The sequence below is a fragment of the Staurois parvus genome, unplaced genomic scaffold, assembly GCF_062004578.1.
Source record: "Staurois parvus isolate SC_StPar_1 unplaced genomic scaffold, SC_StPar_1.0 ptg000261l, whole genome shotgun sequence".
NCBI lineage: Eukaryota > Metazoa > Chordata > Amphibia > Anura > Ranidae > Staurois > Staurois parvus.
Genome location: NW_028318057.1, coordinates 1,245,958 through 1,266,636, shown reverse-complemented (window position 1 = coordinate 1,266,636; position 20,679 = coordinate 1,245,958). Strand labels below are relative to the sequence as shown.

The 20,679-nt window shown below is 41.0% G+C and overlaps 1 protein-coding gene across 3 annotated transcripts in view; it reads right to left on the bottom strand.

Moving 5' to 3' along the window:
- Positions 1–20,679, bottom strand: part of MED20 (mediator complex subunit 20) — a 31,372-nt gene that overhangs the window by 5,971 nt on the left and 4,722 nt on the right. For 2 of the 3 annotated variants that reach the window (XM_089681156.1, XM_089681155.1), the window contains 2 exons: positions 15,676–15,830; positions 3,077–3,330 (listed from right to left, as the gene is read on the bottom strand). In XM_089681156.1, the coding sequence (XP_089537282.1) occupies positions 3,077–3,330; positions 15,676–15,830 (409 nt within the window). The remainder of the gene's footprint in view (positions 1–3,076; positions 3,331–15,675; positions 15,831–20,679) is intronic. The other variant, XM_089681157.1, reaches the window with a different exon arrangement.

The following is a 20,679-nucleotide window of genomic DNA, read 5'->3' as shown; positions in this document are numbered from 1 at the left end:
ACCAGACTGAATATCCTAAATATAGATAATTACCTCTACACACTACATTTCAGTTTTCACATGATAGGGAGCTTTCCGTTAGGCACTGGTTCCGTTAGGCGCAAGGCACGCACTTTCGGCACAGCTTTCTTTACATTTTGGTACACACATACAGTGGGGCAAAAAAGTATTTAGTCGGCCACCAATTGTGCAAGGTCTCCCACTTAAAAAGATGAGAGAGGCCTGTAATTGGCATCATAGGTAGACCTCAACTATGAGAGACAAAATGAGAAAAAGAATCCAGACAATCACATTGGCTGATTTGGAAAGAATTTATTTGCAAATTATGGTGGAAAATAAGTATTTGGTCAATATCAAAAGTTCATCTCAATATTTTGTTATATATCCTTTGTTGGCAATGACAGAGGTCAAACGTTTCCTGCACAAGGTTGGCACACACTGTTGCTGGTATGTTGGCCCATTCCTCCATGCAGATCTCCTCTAGAGCAATGATGTTTTGGGGCTGTCGCTGGGCAACACAGACTTTCAACTCCCTCCAAAGGTTTTCTATGGGGTTGAGATCTGGAGACTGGCTAGGCCACTCCAGGACCTTGAAATGCTTCTTACAAAGCCACTCCTTCGTTGCCTGGGAGGTATGTTTGGGATCATTATCATGTTGGAAGACCCAGCCACATTTCATCTTCAATGCCCTTGCTGATGGAAGGAGGTTTGCACTCAAAATCTCATGATACATGGCCCCATTCATTCTGTCCTGTACATGGATCAGTCGTCCTGGTCCCTTTGCGGAGAAACAGCCCCAAAGCATGATGTTGCCACCCCCATGCTTCACAGTAGGTATGGTGTTCTTTGGATGCAACTCAGCATTCTCTCCCCTCCAAACACGACAAGTTGTGTTTCTACCAAACAGTTCTATTTTGGTTTCATCTGACCATATGACATTCTCCCAATCCTCTTCTGGATCATCCAAATGCTCTCTAGCAAACTTCAGACGGGCCCGGACATGTACTGGCTTAAGCAAGGGGACACGTCTGGCACTGCAGGATCTGAGTCCCTCACGGCGTAGTGTGTTACTGATGGTAGCCTTTGTTACGTTGGTCCCAGCTCTCTGCAGGTCATTCACTAGGTCCCCCCATGTGGTCCTGGGATTTTTGCTCACCGTTCTTGTGATCATTTTGACCCCATGGGGTGAGATCTTGCGTGGAGCCCCAGATCGAGGGAGATTATCAGTGGTCTTGTATGTCTTCCATTTTCTAATTATTGCTCCCACAGTTGATTTGTTCACACCCAGCTGCTTGCCTATTGCAGATTCAGTCTTCCCAGCCTGGTGCAGGTCTACAATTTTGTTTCTGGTGTCCTTGGACAGCTCTTTGGTCTTCACCATAGTGGAGTTTGGAGTGTGACTGTTTGAACTTGTTATCAGTATAAAAGACACCTGTCCACAACCTCAAACAGGTTCCATTGACACAGGTAATGAGTGCACGACAGAGGAGCCTCTTAAAGAAGAAGGTACAGGTCTGTGAGAGCCAGAAATCTTGCTTGTTTGTAGGTGACCAAATACTTATTTTCCACCATAATTTGCAAATAAATTCTTTCCAAATCAGCCAATGTGATTGTCTGGATTTTTTTTCTCATTTTGTTTCTCATAGTTGAGGTCTATCTATGATGCCAATTACAGGCCTCTCTCATCTTTTTTAAGTGGGAGAACTTGCACAATTGGTGGCTGACTAAATACTTTTTTGCCCCACTGTATGTGGCCTCTCGACATCAAGGCCCACTCACCTAGAGGCCACATATATGCGTACTATCGCAAAGAGGTTAAAGGAAGCCCTGGTGTGTTCTACTTGCTGGATGTTCTTCAGCATCCCTGTGATCTGTGTTCCAGTGCTCCTGCTTTTGCTGACTGCTCTCCCTTTGTTGACCTGGCTTGTTCCTGACCATGCTCTGTAGATTTTGGATACCGACCTCAGCTTGCTTCTGACTACCCTCTGCCTCCTTCTCTGTTACTGACCTAAAGTGGGATTCTTGATTTGAGCCTCTCACTCGGATTAAATAGCGACTAGCACTTTTGTCATTTTGTTCCTATACAAGTCCTCATGCTTTTAAAAATAATCTTAATTAGTAAAATGTGTGATGTCTATGCCCCCTTTCCTTTATAAACATTACAAACGCAGCAAAAATTGACAATCCCATGAGGTTGTTGGAAGCCTAAAAGGGTCAGTAGAAAGGTAGTATTAAGACTTTTCTATATTTGATTTTTTTTGCCCTGTTTATTTGCCAAAAGAATATTATGAGCAATTGAAAGCACTGGAGCCATAAACCTTTGCGGAACAGCAAGTTGATCAGTGGAGACCAGGGCTGCTAGAGAGTTAGATCAGAATTCTATAATTTATATTTCACAGTAAATGTCATCTTTTCAATATCAAGTTCCAGAGTGAGTGTTTACAGGAGAAATGTTTTGCTCCCTGTCAGAGCAAGCACAGAAAGGGAGCAGAAGACAATCAAAATGAATTTCACTTTATAGTCTTCCTCTGGAGGACAACTGCTCTAGTCTCTGAAATAACATATTATACAAACAGTACTTAAATTAGTTTACACAGTTAAATTGGCCACTTCAGTAGTATTATGGTTCTGTGGAAATTGCTAAATTTCAACCATGTACACAAGACGTTCAGCAAACATTTTATTTTGACGATTGGCTTAGTACATCAGACAAACGCTAAGCTACACATCTGCTTTCCATTCAAATACCATGTACTTCAGCACAAGTGTGTATCAATGTTTCAGCTTTCATTTTCTAGTTCTCTCCCAGGATAGCAGCAGATGTAAGCAGACATACCGTATGATGGGGTTTACAAATTCTGGATGCACATCTGTGTTCAGTGATGTCTGCTTAGTCTCACGCTGCAAGAATTACAGTAGCCCTATCACCAACTACAAGAGTGTAGCTACACTAGAAACAATGACATTATACTGTTTAAATAGGATTATTTAGCTTGTCAAACTAACTTCTTTTGTAGCATCCTTATTTGATGGCACAGAAAAAGTCTTTCAATAGTAGAAATTCAAATGACCTTACCTCCACAGATATTCCTCGACCGCTCTGTCCCATAGTGACTGTACCAATCTTGACAAGGAAATCACAATACTGGTAGCGTGTACCCCTTGTCTCCATCTTGTTTGCCTTTGCATTTTGAAAGAATCCTTTTAATTTAATCATAAGTACGTCAAAGTTTTGGTCTGCAACTAAGCAAGGTCCATTCTCAAACAAAGAAAATGTACTGAGAGGGTGTTCTGAACTGTGCATAATGTAGAGGAGCTTCCCAGGCTGACCTAAAAGTGATAAAAAAAAAAAAAAACCCTGTGAGATAAAACCCAATAACCCTTGTGCTTGATGTTCAAATACAATCCCTTTTTGTCATGTAACTTTAATAAGTTAGGAAAGTACAGTGGATATAAAAAGTCCACACACCCCTGTAAAAACACCAGGTTTTTGAGATGTAAAAAATTAGACCAAGATAAATTGCTTCTGAATTTTGCACCCTATTGTCCACAATGGAAGCGGTCAAATCTCAGTCGGAGTCGCATCGATTTACAGTAGTTCATGGACTACTTTTTGTATGTTCAGGTGTGACTTGCATAGACATCTGTCCATGAAGATGCACAGATATCTTCCAAGTTGCACTTGAAGTCGCACTGACATCTGATTTTGAAATCGTGTCCATTCAAGTGAAGTCACATGATTTCAAAGTTGGATTTGGTGTGACCGAAGCCTTAATGTGACCTGCAATCTGTACAATTCAAATTAAAAAACAAACAAACAAACTGTTTAGTGGGGAGGAAATAAATAACAATGATGCTGCATAAGTGTACACACGCTCTTATAATTGTAATGTGTAATTCAATTAAAAAGAAACTGATATCTTTAAAGAGAAAAAATATATTTAAAAAAAAACCTGCAATAATATGGTTGCATAAATATGCACGTCCTTAAACGAATACTTTGTTGAACAGCCTTTTGATTTTATGACAGCATTCAGTCTTTTGGGATAGAATGAGCATGTCACATCTTGCCTTGGGAATTTTTGCTCACTCTTCCTTGCAAAAGTGCTCAATATTTGTCAGATTGCATCGGTAATCTCCTGTGCACAGCCCTCTTTAGGGCACTCTACAGATTTTCAATTCGATTCAGGTCTAGGCTCTGGCTGGGATATTCCAAAACATTGATCTCCTGGTGAAGCCAATTTTTGTGGATTTGGAGGTATGATTTGGGCCATTGTCATGCTGAATGGTGAAATTCCTCTTCATTTTCAGATTATTTTTTGCAGATGCCTGAAGGTTTTGACAGAATTAACTCTTATTTGGAATTGTTTGTAAGTCCCTCCACCTTCACTGTGGGTATAGTGTTTTTTTTTGGTGAGGTGCAGTGTTGAGTTTCAATCAAACATACTTTTTGGAATTATGGCCAAAAAGTTCACTCTCGGTCTCACCAGACCATAACCCATTTTCCCACATGCTTTTGGAAAATTTGATGTCGTTTGCAAAACATAGCCGAGCTTCAATGTTTTCCTTAGCAAGAAAAGGATTCTGTCTTGCCACTCTACCCCACAGCCCAGACATATGAAGAATATGAGAGAGTGTTGTCACATGTAGTACACAACCAGTACCTACCACAAATTCTTGCAACTCCTTTAGGCCTTGCTATAGGCCTCTTGCCAGCCTTCTGGACCAGTTTACTTTTCCTTTTATCAATATTGAAGGAACTTCCAGTTCTTGGTAATGTTATTGTTGTGCCATTCTTTTTCCACTTGGTGATGACCTGCTTTCCTATGTTCTATGGTCTATCTAATGCCTTGGAACATTGTTTGCACTCTTTTCCTGACTGATATCTTTCAACAGTGAGAACCCTTTTCTTTCTAAGCTCTTTGCGGCCCATGGCTTTGATGTAAGAGGAAACTGAGTAAATGTCAAAAAAAAAATCTTACTAGAACAGCTAAACTTAATTAACTATGGGCTTAATCAGAACAACTTTCATTGCTGGCAGGTGTGTACTGATTACTACTTAACATCAGATTGAATGTGATTGGTTAATTCTGAACACAGCCACATCCCTATTTATAAGAGTGTGTACACTTATGTAGCCATTTTTTTCCCCACCAAACAATTTCAGTTTGTTTTTTTAATTGAATTACACAGATTACAGGTCACATTAACAGTGGAAAAAATAAGTGATTTATCGTGTTCTGATTTTTTTTACATCTCAAAAACCTGACTTTTTATATCCACTGTATAGAAGTAGCAGTTGTTCTGCCGCTGTGCTAAATAGTTTGTAATTCGCTTATCAATTGATAAAATTGTCAATGCAACAAAACACATTTTAAAGTGGTAGTAAACCTCAATAAGAAAAATTGGCTCTTACAGAATAATATCATAATGTGCTAGTATGCACCGCGTATTAACACAATATGACAGACTTACCCTGGTCTAACTTTCAGTACTCAATAGAGTTTGATTCTTTTGTACCCAGACAGACAATCTGGAAGGTTTTGCTTTTTTCTTTCTTCTTTTTTATATTTGCTACTTTTGTTTTCCTTCCTACGCTTTCCTCTTTTTAATTTGCTGCTGGTATATTTCCTCCTCATCTGGTTATACAGTTCTGTGGAACATTACACATCACAATAGATGGTGTCCTGGCTTATTAATAGTACAGTTATTATTTCTTTTTATAGTTGGATAAGGTAGCTATCTCTCCCCCTATTCACATTCTTATGAGCCAGTGTTACACCAGCTGAAAGTGTGTTATTGAGTGTAAAATATTTGGAAAATTGAAGGCGAGAGATTCACAGATCTTTGTCAGAAATAATATTTTGGGAATTGCAATATGTTAGGACATTTATTTTTTCATGACATATTGTTCAATAACAAATAACAAATATTGTTGGGCATAAGTAATATGCTAGGATGTTTAGTTATTAGTATTTGGAACATGAATTGCAGCCACAGCCAACACATTTGAGCAAAAGTAATAAATAAAAAACTGAAGAAAATGGAATGCAGTATATGAACAAAAGTCATGAAGCAAATGTGTTTTTTTGGCTGGAGCGGCAGCGATTTTAGTAAATAAACAATAGTTTTAAAAGGAAAAACACATACACATCTCAGAGATGTTTCACTTATTTTCTCAGCAGGTGCGGAGCTGATATTTGGTGACCCCCCTACTCACTCTTTCCCTTTCACAAGGTTCGGAGTACATTGGCTGTACCACAGCAGAATCTGTGAACCACCTTTTGCCTACAAGACACCATGGTCCAAGGACATTATTATTAGCAAGTTTTATTTTACTAGAATTGTAATGAACTGCTTTTACAGCCTTGATTCAACTGCACTGCAGTTAAGAAATTAGGATTTGCCATCCTCTAGGAAACAACTAAAAATGTTAATTGTACCTAAGCAGTACCCTGAAAAAAACCTACCTTTTTCTAGACTTCCCCCTAAATAGCAGTGCACTGGTGTTGGAATGTGCCAGTGCACTCCTGTGCATACAGTCTTATACATGTATATCTGCAGTATGAGACCTAAGGCACTTCTGACTGCTAGGAGATTTGAAGTGAGATTTGGTGATACTACTACTGTGATGCTCTGTTTTCCTTGCCGGAGGCTCTGACATGAGATAGCAAATCCTTCCCTGACCAAGAAGGCCATCCCATACAGGCAAGGCAATTCAATAATAGGGAATAGATAAGCTGTTGGGAAACCACTGACAATAAAAGTAACTAGTCTTTTACCCACTGCCTGACATTTTCTGAGTGTTCAGAAGCGTCAGGCCTCATTACCACCTGAGCGATTTGAAGCGCAATTTGAAGCTATCGCAGAAACTCTTCAACGCATAACACTAGGGTTTCTATTATATTCAGTGGTGTCCAGTCACACCTGAACATAGAGTTGCTGGAAGCTCATCCCTCCAAAAAGTACCACATTTTTTGTGGAGTAGAGTAGCAAGTTTTAGCCCCCAATAGACTTGAATAGGGCACCTGAAAAAAAAAAAAAAAAAAAAAAAAAAAAAAAACTCTTGCCCAGTAACTAGCCATCCTTTAAAAAAAGAAATCACTCAAGTCACCTTTGATATGCATATATCACTTTCAATATTCTACCAAGAAAGATAAATAAAACCTGTGCCTATTAAACCCCTTGTTATCCCTCAGCTCTAATCAGCCCTTTTAACTCCCTTTAGCCATTATTTGGCAATTTTTGTTATTTCTATATTTTTTATCCACTAATACTATTTACACTTTTAAAATATTGTTTCACATGAATATAAAAAGTCTGTTATTTGTAAATAACTTTGCATCTACAGTAACATTAGCTGTTTAAAAAATGAACAATGGTCAAAGAATTAAAAAAGTGGTTTTTTTTTGGTTTTGTTATTTCCTATTTGTCTATAGATTGCATAGAAAATAAAATGTTTAATGGCAAGTATCACTAAAAGCAAGCCTTTGATATTATTCTAGGACACAAAGTTTCAGCTGAACCACTAGGCCTATTAGCAGAACAGTAAACTTTTGCTCAGGTCCATAGGCGACATGCAGTTGCAAGAGCTTAAAAGCAGAACTAAACCTATCAATTTAATGTTTTTCCAAAACAGAAACATTTCAAAGCATGTCTTGAACAATAACTGTCACAGCTGTTTGTACTCTCAACCCTACTATCAAGTCATCAAACAGCTGGTGATATAACTGATCACACGAGCAGCACTGTGGCAACTGCAGATCAAACAAAAGCTAAGATGGCAGTTTCCCTGGCTGTAAATGATATAAAGATTTAGTTCTGCTTTAAGGATTTAACCCTTTTACTGCAACTGATGCATGTCATCCATCGATAGTAGTGGGGGGTTTTACACAGACTCTCAGCTATGTGTTTTGAGTTTCACAGTACACCTGCCAGATAACTTTCACAGATCCCTGGAGCATGCACTACTTGCCATGTTTTCTGGGCTATGTCATCTGCAGGGTGGAGATCTATATGTGTTCCCATGTAGAGGGGAGGGAGACCAGTGAACATCAGTTCATGCATCTCCCCTAGCTAGTAAAAACCCAGCAGTTGTTTTATGTCACTTTACAGTTTTGACTGTCACAATGGGGTTGATTTACTAAAGGCAAATATACCATGCACTTCAAGTGGCTTCAGAAATTAGTAAATGAGGTAAAGCTTCACTTTGAAAAGAATATTAAAACAGATGATCAAATGCTTGATGACATCTCAGCTTGCTTCCTCCAGTTAATGCCTATGTTGCTGATGCGCTATAAGCATTCTACATTGACAAAGAGAAAGCATGTATTCCGCATTTCTAAGAAAAAAACTGTGGTTTTTCTAAGATTAATAAAATGAAATTGATGGAGGAAATCATGGAGCCAGCTAATCATAGGGAAAAGTGTTTCTGTAAAACATGGTTCTTTGCCGAGTTTACCTGTTCACCTAAATATCATGATATCCTGGGCTCCCAAGAGTGAAACAGTGACACAACTCCAATGGCGATGCCAGAGACACACTTAGAAACGTTTTCATTTGACGGACATACCCCAACCCCCCCATATTCCCAGTTTCCACCTTTATGTCCTCAACTCTTACCGCCCCCTCCATTTTTTATCTCTCTTTCTTCTTCGCTGCCCTTGTTTCTATTTAGCACTAGCCCATTTCTACAGGCTGCTCCAAGGCTTTTTCTTGAAGCCTTCATGGTTGGCCCAATGCATACTGGCTTTTCAACTTTCACCTCTCTTCGCTTCTATACCTACATTTGAAATGGTCATATGGAAAGATCCTTGTTTTGCTATTCACAAGAGCATATGTAGTCAGTGTATCTAACCAAAAAAGGCTCCCTTCACGTGACCATAGTTACAGGCATTGAGCCTAACCGAAGGTGACCTCTAGGGACAGAGTAAAGAAGGATCGGAATGATAGCCAGACAGTTAGCTTTTATGGAGGAGCTAAGCTACAGAAAACTTCAGTTTTCATTCTTGACAGCTTTATATATATATATAAAAAAAAAAAAAAACCCCACAAAACATCACTTGGGCTCATGTACACTGCAGCTCCTAAACTGATGTTCAGGAGCTTTTCTGCGTTTTTTTCAGCAGTCCCTAATGTTTTCCTATGTGGCCATGTACACGTCGTTTACAGGCAGTTGAGTTTACAGTAGTTTTTTTCAACGCACCAAACTTGCGTTTAGGAGTAGATTTTTACTGGCGTTTCAAACGCCTGCAAATGCGTGTAAACGCGGTTAACTGCGTTTATAAGCGTTTGTGTTTAGAAGCATTTTTTAACTGTTCCATGTCCAGATGCTGTCCAGAGCCTTTTTTCATCATCAGAAATGCATGCAAAGCGTTTTCCATGTATTCAAATGGGCCCAGTACACCAGCGCAGTCAGTTTCAGGTTTCGTGTGAAGGAACAAATGGCAGAACGTGCTGCATTATGCTCATGATGGGATCCATACTGAATACAACCAGAAAAGACAGGTAATCTCAACACATACTGCTCTCTCTGCTCTCTCTATTCCTCTCAAAATGTCTGAAATAGTTAATTTGTTACTATTTTTCAGTGCATTCTGGGCATTTGGGAAGGTCTCCTGAGGTTATCTTTTAAAACCACTTCTAAACGCAAAAGCACATAAGCGCGGTATGCAAACGTATCTAAACTGGCGTTTTGTAACCTACGTTTCCCAGCTGTCAGTTTCCATCATTCTGAAGAGTTTTCCAAATGCCCCATGTACATGAGCCCCTACATCATTATTTTGCTATATTATTGGCAAGAAACCCTCCCAATAAATACTGTTTGGTCTTATGCACTAACCAGTAACCATTATAAATATCTGCAACAGAGTGTCAAAGCCAACAACACTTCCTCCTCGAGTCTGAGACTTCCATGGTCCAAATTCACACATATATTGTAGGTGTACAGCATTGCCAAAGATTATCTCCCCCTGCCAGCAACTTGAAGGTCTAAAAGATTTCTCACATTTCTCCTACAAAGCAATGAACTCTTGCAATGTAAACATAATGGTCAGAGTAATTAAGATTACCTTGCAGACTCAGATGTGAAGAATATTTGGGAAATTAACATTGTTGTTAGTCCAATGCAAATGTTTGTAATTTTTGTGAAAGACAACTAGAAATAACACGAAGTAGTGATGTAATGCCAAAAAGTAATAGAAATGCTTCATTTAAAACAGCCTCTCTCAACCTTATTGCCCTAGAGCAGTGATGGCGAACCCGTGGCACGCGTGCCACAGCCGGCACGCCGAGCCTTATCTGTGGGCACGCCAGGAGAATCCAGCGGCGCGCTGTCTTCCCGGCTGTAGTGTGCGTGACAGCCGGGTCCCAAGTGCGCATGCACAAGAAGCAGTGCTCTTTGTGAATGGTAAGGCGGTACCTGGGACACATGACAGATCCCAGAAGCCGCCGGACCAATCACAAAGCGCAGCGCTTCTCACGCATGCGCACTGGGCATCCGGCTGTCCGACGAGCGCCCACACTACAGAAGCTGGGAAGACAGCGCGCGGCTGGATAAAGGAACAGGTAAGATAAAAAAAAAACTCTGCGGAAGTAAGAGCGGGTACCTGTCAAATTCAGGTACCCGCTCCCCCTCCCTCCCCAAAGGTCAGCAGTCATCTCTGTACTGTCCGCAGTCTCTGGTCATCCCTGTGCTGTCCGCAGTCTCTGGTCATCCCTGTACTGTGTCCGCAGTCTCTGGTCATCTCCTGTACTGTGTCCGCAGTCTCTGGTCATCTCCTGTACTGTGTCCGCAGTCTCTGGTCATCTCCTGTACTGTGTCCGCAGTCTCTGGTCATCTCCTGTACTGTGTCCGCAGTCTCTGGTCATCTCCTGTACTGTGTCCGCAGTCTCTGGTCATCTCCTGTACTGTGTCCGCAGTCTCTGGTCATCTCCTGTACTGTGTCCGCAGTCTCTGGTCATCTCCTGTACTGTGTCCGCAGTCTCTGGTCATCTCCTGTACTGTGTCCGCAGTCTCTGGTCATCTCCTGTACTGTGTCCGCAGTCTCTGGTCATCTCCTGTACTGTGTCCGCAGTCTCTGGTCATCTCCTGTACTGTGTCCGCAGTCTCTGGTCATCTCCTGTACTGTGTCCGCAGTCTCTGGTCATCTCCTGTACTGTGTCCGCAGTCTCTGGTCATCTCCTGTACTGTGTCCGCAGTCTCTGGTCATCTCCTGTACTGTGTCCGCAGTCTCTGGTCATCTCCTGTACTGTGTCCGCAGTCTCTGGTCATCTCCTGTACTGTGTCCGCAGTCTCTGGTCATCTCCTGTACTGTGTCCGCAGTCTCTGGTCATCTCCTGTACTGTGTCCGCAGTCTCTGGTCATCTCCTGTACTGTGTCCGCAGTCTCTGGTCATCTCCTGTACTGTGTCCGCAGTCTCTGGTCATCTCCTGTACTGTGTCCGCAGTCTCTGGTCATCTCCTGTACTGTGTCCGCAGTCTCTGGTCATCTCCTGTACTGTGTCCGCAGTCTCTGGTCATCTCCTGTACTGTGTCCGCAGTCTCTGGTCATCTCCTGTACTGTGTCCGCAGTCTCTGGTCATCTCCTGTACTGTGTCCGCAGTCTCTGGTCATCTCCTGTACTGTGTCCGCAGTCTCTGGTCATCTCCTGTACTGTGTCCGCAGTCTCTGGTCATCTCCTGTACTGTGTCCGCAGTCTCTGGTCATCTCCTGTACTGTGTCCGCAGTCTCTGGTCATCTCCTGTACTGTGTCCGCAGTCTCTGGTCATCTCCTGTACTGTGTCCGCAGTCTCTGGTCATCTCCTGTACTGTCCGCAGTCTCTGGTCATCTCCTGTACTGTCCGCAGTCTCTGGTCATCTCCTGTACTGTCCGCAGTCTCTGGTCATCTCCTGTACTGTCCGCAGTCTCTGGTCATCTCCTGTACTGTCCGCAGTCTCTGGTCATCTCCTGTACTGTCCGCAGTCTCTGGTCATCCCCTGTACTGTGTCCGCAGTCTCTGGTCATCCCTGTACTGTGTCCGCAGTCTCTGGTCATCCCTGTACTGTGTCCGCAGTCTCTGGTCATCCCTGTACTGTTAATTAGTTTGCACTACTGTACGAGTTGTTTTTTCTAAACCAAAAGCTCGATATTCAGGTTTCATTGCAGTGTTGGCACTTTGAAATAAATAAGTTGGTTTTGGGTTGCAGTTTGGGCACTCGGGCTCAAAAAGGTTCGCCATCACTGCCCTAGAGGAACACTTCAGATCATTTTCAGGTCTTGGGGAACCCCTGCTAAATTCAATTCAGTGAGAAAAATGCTTCTTGTGTTGGTGGCCAGTGGTAAAAATGCCTCACTAAGGCTATTTCACACTGATACGCCACAAAAACGCATAGGCGTTTTACCACACTGAGCGTTTTAAAGGATACGTGACTATAACAAATGGACCAAAAATGCTTCTCAGAGGCATTTTTTGAGGCACTTTTCAGGCGTTTTTTTGTTGATTTCAATGAGGTGTTTTTTTATTTTTTAACTCACCAAACATGCCCCAAAGATGCTGCAAGTTTTTACAGCGCACCGCCACAGTGTGAAAACATACATAGATATACACTCAAATACATAGGGAAGCATTTTTCTTGAGCTTTTCAGGCTTGTAACGCAAAAAACTTAAACTCCTCAGTGTAAAAGCAGCCTTACAGCCTTACAGCCTTGTCAAATGCCACTCTTACAGACAGCAGAAAAGATCATTGGTGTCATAAAAACTGGTTCTGCCGAGTGGCACTGGAGCTCGAACTAGGCAGGCACCATCAAATGGGAGGTTAAACAGCCATAGCTCAAGGAGCCTCCAGCAACCTCTTGTGGAGATTGGCTGATTTATACTTGATCGGGTCAGCCTACCTAAAGAGATATTTTAGTTACAAATGGAGTCAGCTGCAGGCTTCTCATATACTTCTTGGATACCCCAACAGCGAGATTTGATTTATACAGAACAAAATCAGTGCTAGAAAGTGCTGGCAGCTAGCAAATAAGGTTAATATACAAAACTCCTCAAAGTAAATGTGTCAAGTGTACAGCGCCAATACTATAATTAATGCACTTATCAAACATAAGCAAAACCAATAAACATTGTGTGTGTATGTATATATATATATATATATATATATATATATATATATATATATATATATATATATATATATATATATATATATATATATATATATATATAAAATGTCAACATGTACCGGTCTCTTTGAGATTGCCAGAAGAGGACCAGAGCTGGAATGTGAATGTAAGAGGAAACCAGAGCTCAACAAATCCCAGGCACTAGATCGCCATGGTGACTAGCAATTGCGTCTTGGCACCTGGGTTCCCACACTGCCTCCCATAGACTTCAATGCAAATTCGCCTCCTATAAACTTCAATACAAAAACACCTCCCATAGACTTCAATGCAAAAACGCCTCCCACTGACTTGCAAAAACACCTGTCAATATTATTATTATTATACAGGATTTATTACAGCGCCAACAGTTTACACAGCGCTTTACAACATAAGGGCAGACAGTACAATTACAATACAAATGAATACTGGAAGGATCAGAGGGCCCAGCTTGTTAGAGTTTACAATCTAAGAGATAGCAATCTTATGAGAACACTTATCTCCACATGCCACTCTATCTACGTCTATTGCAAGTCTGGAACGCATCTCTATAAATTCACACAGGACCCTTTTCATAATGGCACTCAAAACACAATGTGTGTGGATCGAATATGTGTGAACCACCTCAACAGGAAAACATAATATCTAGCCTGTCATGCAAATCTGTGAGTTTGAAAATGCATCCAAAATTGCATATATGTGAACCAGGACGGCTCCGTTCACACCTGTGCATTTTATGATCACCCCAGGATCACTGTGATCAGAAAACGCAGGTTCAGGTGTCAATTTCAATGGCACCTAAAACGTGATGCGGTTTTGTCATGATTGTCACGTAGCAAATCTCATCGCATGAAGCTTGTCGCCCAAAAGTTGCCTTGCCCTGGGCGGTGACAACCAACGCTATACTAAAAAAATTAAAATGGCTCCTAACTTTTTTAGCTGGCTCTTAAATTCAAAGCAAAATAGTTAAGCCCTGGAGGAGACCATAACAGCTTAACACAAATGGTTTGCTGCTTATGTTTGCAGCTTGCCACTTGGCAAGTGCCTATAAGACACAAATGCACACGGATTAATGAAATATTGAACATTTATATGACACATATATAAAAGATTGTGACACAGTTTGTTTTTGTTTTCATTTTTTGTTTGATTAACTTTTTGTGCATATTGATATACACATTACATTAGTGGTACATCATGTTTATGCTTACTGCTTATGCTTGATAATTGCATTAATTATTTTTTTTGGCGCTGCACACTTGACACATATTTACAGCGAGATTTGTTTGGCATGATTCCTGGCTCTATTCCTGTCCACTTTATGTGTGCCAGCACACCCAGTTACATTTTCTATAGTATAAAATAAATAAAAAATCCGACCGGCAGAGTTGAAAGCACTTTATAATAGCTAACTAAATGTGCACCAGTTCAGATATCTCTGAGCTGAAGCTCCTGGGTTTTCTAAAATATAAGAAATTAGGTAGTCAAACTATTCAGCCTCTACTAAAAATATAATATCAACTTTGGGTGAAACAGCTATTGATATTTAGAAAAAAAAACCCTCATTTGGTGTATGTTTACTGATATACAACCTGTTAGTTATTTATTTTATTTTTTATTTCAGGTACTTATATAGCACCGTCAATTTTGCACAGCGCTTTACATATATATTGTACATTCACATCAGTCCCTAACCCTCAAGGGGCATACAATCTAAGGTCCCTAACTCACATTCATACATATACATACTAGGGCCAATTTAGACAGGATCCAATTCACCTACCAGCATGTCTTTGGGGTGTGGGAGGAAACCAGAGTACCTGGAGGAATCCCACGTAGGCACAGGGAGAACATGTAACTCCTGCCGCTGAAACTTATAGTGATTAAAGCTAAACTGCAGGAATTCAGCGACTTCGTAAAATGTGGCGAGTTACTATAGGCTATGTTCAACAAAGTCTCATGGACTTATTTTGTTTATTTACAACTGACATTTTTACTGAGCACAGTTTTTACTATACTCCCAGCGCTTTGACAGAAGCAATGCTGTTTTCTCTGCCAGCACATCCCCTATGCTGTCCATTTACAGAAGGCTTTGTATTTTGTGAATAGGTTCACATAATACAAAGCTCTCTGTGATTTAGCAAAAGGGGAGAGTCAGAGAGGGTTGGGCAGTGTGGCTGCATGAGCTAAGACCAGAAGATCCAGTATCAGAAGTACAGCGACAGCTATGTTCCCGGGGCTCACTAAAAAATGAAATTTTTTATTAAAGAGGTAAGTCCTGAAGGTGGCATGCACTTAAATGGACTTAGCCCATTGTTTTCCAACACATTTTAGAAAGTGGCTGAATTCCTGAAGTTCATCTTTAAATTATATGGATTTCGCTTCAACTTGTAGAGGAGCAGCGTTCACTAAGAAATGGAAACAGGCATACTGCGTCCTAAATAATATGCTTCACATACAGTATATATTAACCACATTTGTAATCAAGGCAAATTAATCTAATGCACCAATTATCAATACTGAGCATCTTCCTGTACCTGTCGTTCCGACATTGGCCCCTGCAGTGTGATATGTCTCGCAGTCCACATAGAATGTGCCTTGCTTCTCTGCTCCCAGCTGCTCCAGTCTGCGTGTAAGAAGTTCCACGGTCTGCTGAACACTCTTCCCTTCTGCTAAAGGAACTTGAGTCACACTGAGGAATAACAAAACAGTGCATGTTTCTTGAAATATATATCATTTATAAGCATTAAAAACTGCGTTATTCCAAGACGAATGCACAATTTAGAAACCCTGACTGCACATATCACAAGAATATAAAAAGTGAATAAGGAGAATGCGGAATTTCTGCTAAATTTGAGAAAAAGCCGTTCGCTTGTCAGGTTATGCAGTAGTAGAAGTGATCATAGGACACATGGTGGGACAGAAATTTAAAAAAAAGGGTTTTATGGTATGTCAAAAATACGGTTTTCTTCATCATTCATTAATCACTTGCCCTCCTGAGGATTTATCCCCCCCCCGACCAGGCCACAATTTTTGCGTTACGGCCCTACGTTACTTCAACTGACAATGGTGCGGTCATGCAACGCTGAACCCAAATGAAATGTAAGTCCTTTTTTTTCCTCACGAATTGAGCTTTCTTTTGGTGGTATTTGATCACCTGTGCATTTTTTATTTTTGCGCTACTAAAAAAAAAACAAACAAAAAAAGAAAAAGCACTGACTCTGTACTAATAATACTGGGCAGGAAGGGGTTAACATGAGGGTCGATCAAAGAGTTAACTGTGTGCTGGGAGTATTTTACTAGGGGGCGGTATCAGCCATCCAGAGCAGTGTCCCTAAGCTGACATGGAGGAGAAATATTCGTAAACAAAAAAATTCTCCTCTCTGTCGGAGATCCTCAGAAATCACGGGGCACCAGCAAGTAATCACCGGCCGGGACCCGGTGATTGACAGCCACGAATGGTGGCTCAGGTAGGGTGTGGGCACAACTCGCACGTGCCCCCTACCCGGACATGAAAAATCACGTATATATATATATATATATACACACACACACACATGATTTTGCGCACCCGTGCCGCCATGTAGCAGTATTTCTGCTATAGGGCGGTCGGGAAGCGGTTAAAGGACACAGGGCTCAATTCACAAACAGTTATTTTACTCTTCAAATCTGAGATAAAATACTTAATAGCTTTTTTCAAATATTTTTTTTGCAATTCACCAAAATAAAAAAAAATAAAAAAACACTACTAAAATAAAGCATGAGTTACTTACTACATGTCAAGTCATGAAACCAAGCAGTATTTTATCTCATGAAGTGATATCCAGTGGAAGGGAAACAGAGAAGAATTAGAACCCCTGTCAATTTTTATTGCTAATAAAGAGGTAAAACGGTTTAAACTAAGTCAGTGCGGTCTCTGCAGCATATGTATTAATACAAAAGAAAAAAAGGTGACTGGAATACCAGTCGAAGGGAAGCTGTTTTCACAGGACACACGTTGTACATCAAAAACAACAAAGTTAAAAAGGGTAAAATACAAAATATCTTTAGAATTGTCAAATATTTAATGAAAACAGTATAAAAGAAAAAAAAATAATAATAATCACACACATATATAAACACCCTTTTTCCACCAATAAAAAAGGCAACGTAGTCATTGGGAAGATTCCCCTTCACTTTCAGAACTAGTGTTCCCGTTGGAGGATTTCCCTTCTATTACTTTTCTGGGGACAACCCAAAATGTGGGATTTTCTTTACTTTTACTCTCAAAAATAATGGAAAACAGGACAAAGAGAGGGTGAATCTCCCTAATAGGGGCACAGACAACAATAAAAACCTAACAAGGGGTCTAATCCACCTCTACTCTATCCAAAACAGGAAAAATAAACTTTTGCCTTTAGTTATACTTTACATAAATCAGCCCCAATGATTTTGTGTTTTTCCATATTTAGCTTTCTATGTATTACTGCTTAGAAACTGATCCAAAAAGGTAGGGACTACTCCAAATTGGCTATTATATATTTACATTCCTTAAATACTGCATGTCTGGAGCACTACATATTTAAAGGATAAGTTCATCTTTGGGAACATGTTACACGTCCCACCCTTTTTTACGGTGGCACATGTAACATGTTCCCACAGCCACAGCAGCGCTCCTACCTCTGACAGTACAGGGAGAAGTCTCCCTGTACTGTTAGATTTGAAAAAAGCGTGGCCGTGCGGGGCTCAAATTTTGGCCAGTTCATCAGAAACCGATCCAAATCACTATTAACAGCTTAACGTGTATCTAAACCTCCAAAAAATATGTAATATATTGCAGCTTACCAGTCCTTACATGTGGTGGCGGCATTAGCTTTGTCCTTTATTTTCACTTGGTGATCCTCTATGTACAGTGGGGCAAAAAAGTATTTAGTCAGCCACCAATTGTGCAAGTTCTCCCACTTAAAAAGATGAGAGAGGCCTGTAATTGGCATCAAAGGTAGACCTCAACTATGAGAGACAAAATGAGAAAAAAAATCCAGACAATCACATTGGCTGATTTGGAAAGAATTTATTTGCAAATTATGGTGGAAAATAAGCATTTGGTCAATATCAAAAGTTCATTTCAATACTTTGTTATATATCCTTTGTTGGCAATGACAGAGGTCAAACGTTTCCTGTAAGTCTTCACAAGGTTGGCACACACTGTTGCTGGTATGTTGGCCCATTCCTCCATGCAGGTCTCCTCTAGAGCAGTGATGTTTTGGGGCTGTCGCTGGGCAACACGGACCTTCAACTCCCTCCAAAGGATTTCTATGGGGTTGAGATCTGGAGACTGGCTAGGCCACTCCAAGACCTTGAAATGCTTCTTACGAAGCCACTCCTTCGTTGCCCTGGTGGTATGTTTGGGATCATTGTCATGTTGAAAGACCCAGCCACGTTTCATCTTCAATGCCCTTGCTGATGGAAGGTTTCAACTCAAAATCTCACGATACATGGCCCCATTCATTCTGTCCTGTACATGGATCAGTCATCCTGGTCCCTTTGCGGAGAAACAGCCCCAAAGCATGATGTTGCCACCCCCATGCTTCACAGTAGGTATGGTGTTCTTTGGATGCAACTCAGCATTCTCTCTGGTAGAAACACAACTCGTTGTGTTTGGAGGAAACAGTTCTATTTTGGTTTCATCTGACCATATGACATTCTCCCAATCCTCTTCTGGATCATCCAAATGCTCTCTAGCAAACTTCAGAGGGGCCCGGACATGTACTGGCTTAAGCAGGGGGACACGTCTGGCACTGCAGGATCTGAGTCTCTGGCGACGTAGTGTGTTATTGATGGTAGCCTTTGTTATGTTGGTCCCAGCTCTCTGCAGATCATTCACTAGGTTCCCCCATGTGGTCCTAGGATTTTTGCTCACCATTCTTGTGATCATTTTGACCCCACGGGGTGAGATCTTGCGTGGAGCCCCAGATCGAGGGAGACTATCTGTGGTCTTGTATGTCTTCCATTTTCTAATTATGGCTCCCACAGTTGATTTGTTCACACCAAGCTGCTTTCCTATTGCAGATTCAGTCTTCCCAGCCTGGTGCAGGTCTACAATTTTGTTTCTGGTGTCCTTGGACAGCTCTTTGGTCTTCACCATAGTGGAGTTTGGAGTGTGACTGTTTGAGGTTGTGGACAGGTGTCTTTTATACTGATAACAAGTTCAAACAGGTGCCATTGATACAGGTAATGAGTGCAGGACAGAGGAGCCTCTTAAAGAAGAAGGTACAGGTCTGTGAGAGCCAGAAATCTTGCTTGTTTGTAGGTGACCAAATACTTATTTTCCACCATAATTTGCAAATAAATTCTTTCCAAATCAGCCAATGTGATTGTCTGGATTTTTTTTTTCTCATTTTGTCTCTCATAGTTGAGGTCTACCTATGATGCCAATTACAGGCCTCTCTCATCTTTTTAAGTGGGAGAACTTGCACAATTGGTGGCTGACTAAATACTTTTTTGCCCCACTGTATGTAGATGCAATGGAGACATCCTTGTACAGCAGCAAAGTCTGGAGAGGGTAGTGGTAGATGCACTAACACATTTAGATGGCCTAGGGCAGGGGTAGGCAACCTGCGGCTCTCCAGCTGTTGCAGGACTACAAGTTCCATCATGCCTCTGCAAGTCATAGCTGCAACTTTCAGTTTTGTAATGTTGCAATGCCTCATGGGAAATGTAGTTCCACAACAGCTAGAGAGCCCCATGTTGACTACCCCTTGCCTAGGCTGAAGTCCAAGCTAACACTTTTCTAGGCAGTTACAGAAACTGTTTTTTTTTTCTTTTGTGATAAAGGTTTTACGTAAACAAATAAGGCTCCCTGCACTCTAGCGGTTTTTGGGGTTTTTTTTAAGCTCAAAAACGCTGGATAAAAAGTGCTAGTAATAGCATTTTTTTTGTAGCATTCAGAAGCGTTTAGGAGCATTAGCGTTTTATCAGCATTTTTACAGTACATGTAGAGGGGAAAAAAGAAAGCTCGAAAAAAGCTGGTAGGAGCTTTTAGCGTTTTCTTGTGCTGGAAAAACGCTCCAAAAGAAACTCTACAAAAACAAATTTTTCTTCTGCTCCTAGGCACTGGAACTCAAAAAATGCAAATAGCCAAAAGTAGTGTTCATGGACACATAGGAGAACACTATTCAGCTTCTAGGAGCAGAAATACATTGCTGATAACAGCTTCTAGGAGCTAAAAAACACAAAAAAAAACAAAAACAACTTTAGCGTGTATGGAGCCTAAAAGCTGATCATTGTAAGCACTCGTTGGTGTTAAATGGTTTGTCTCAACCCTCTGGAACAATTGAGTACTGTCCGTGAGTACAAGCTTTCGAGGAATGTCCCCTTCTTCAGGTCTAAGCAGTACTGAAACAAAGATTTCAGTACTGCTTAGACCTGAAGAAGGGGACATACCCCGAAAGCTTGTCCTCAGAATTGTATGTTAGTGCAAATAAAAAAAGTATCACGGACAGTACTCAATTGTTCCTGTCGCAAATGCACTAATACGGCTACAATCACCTCTCAACCCTCTG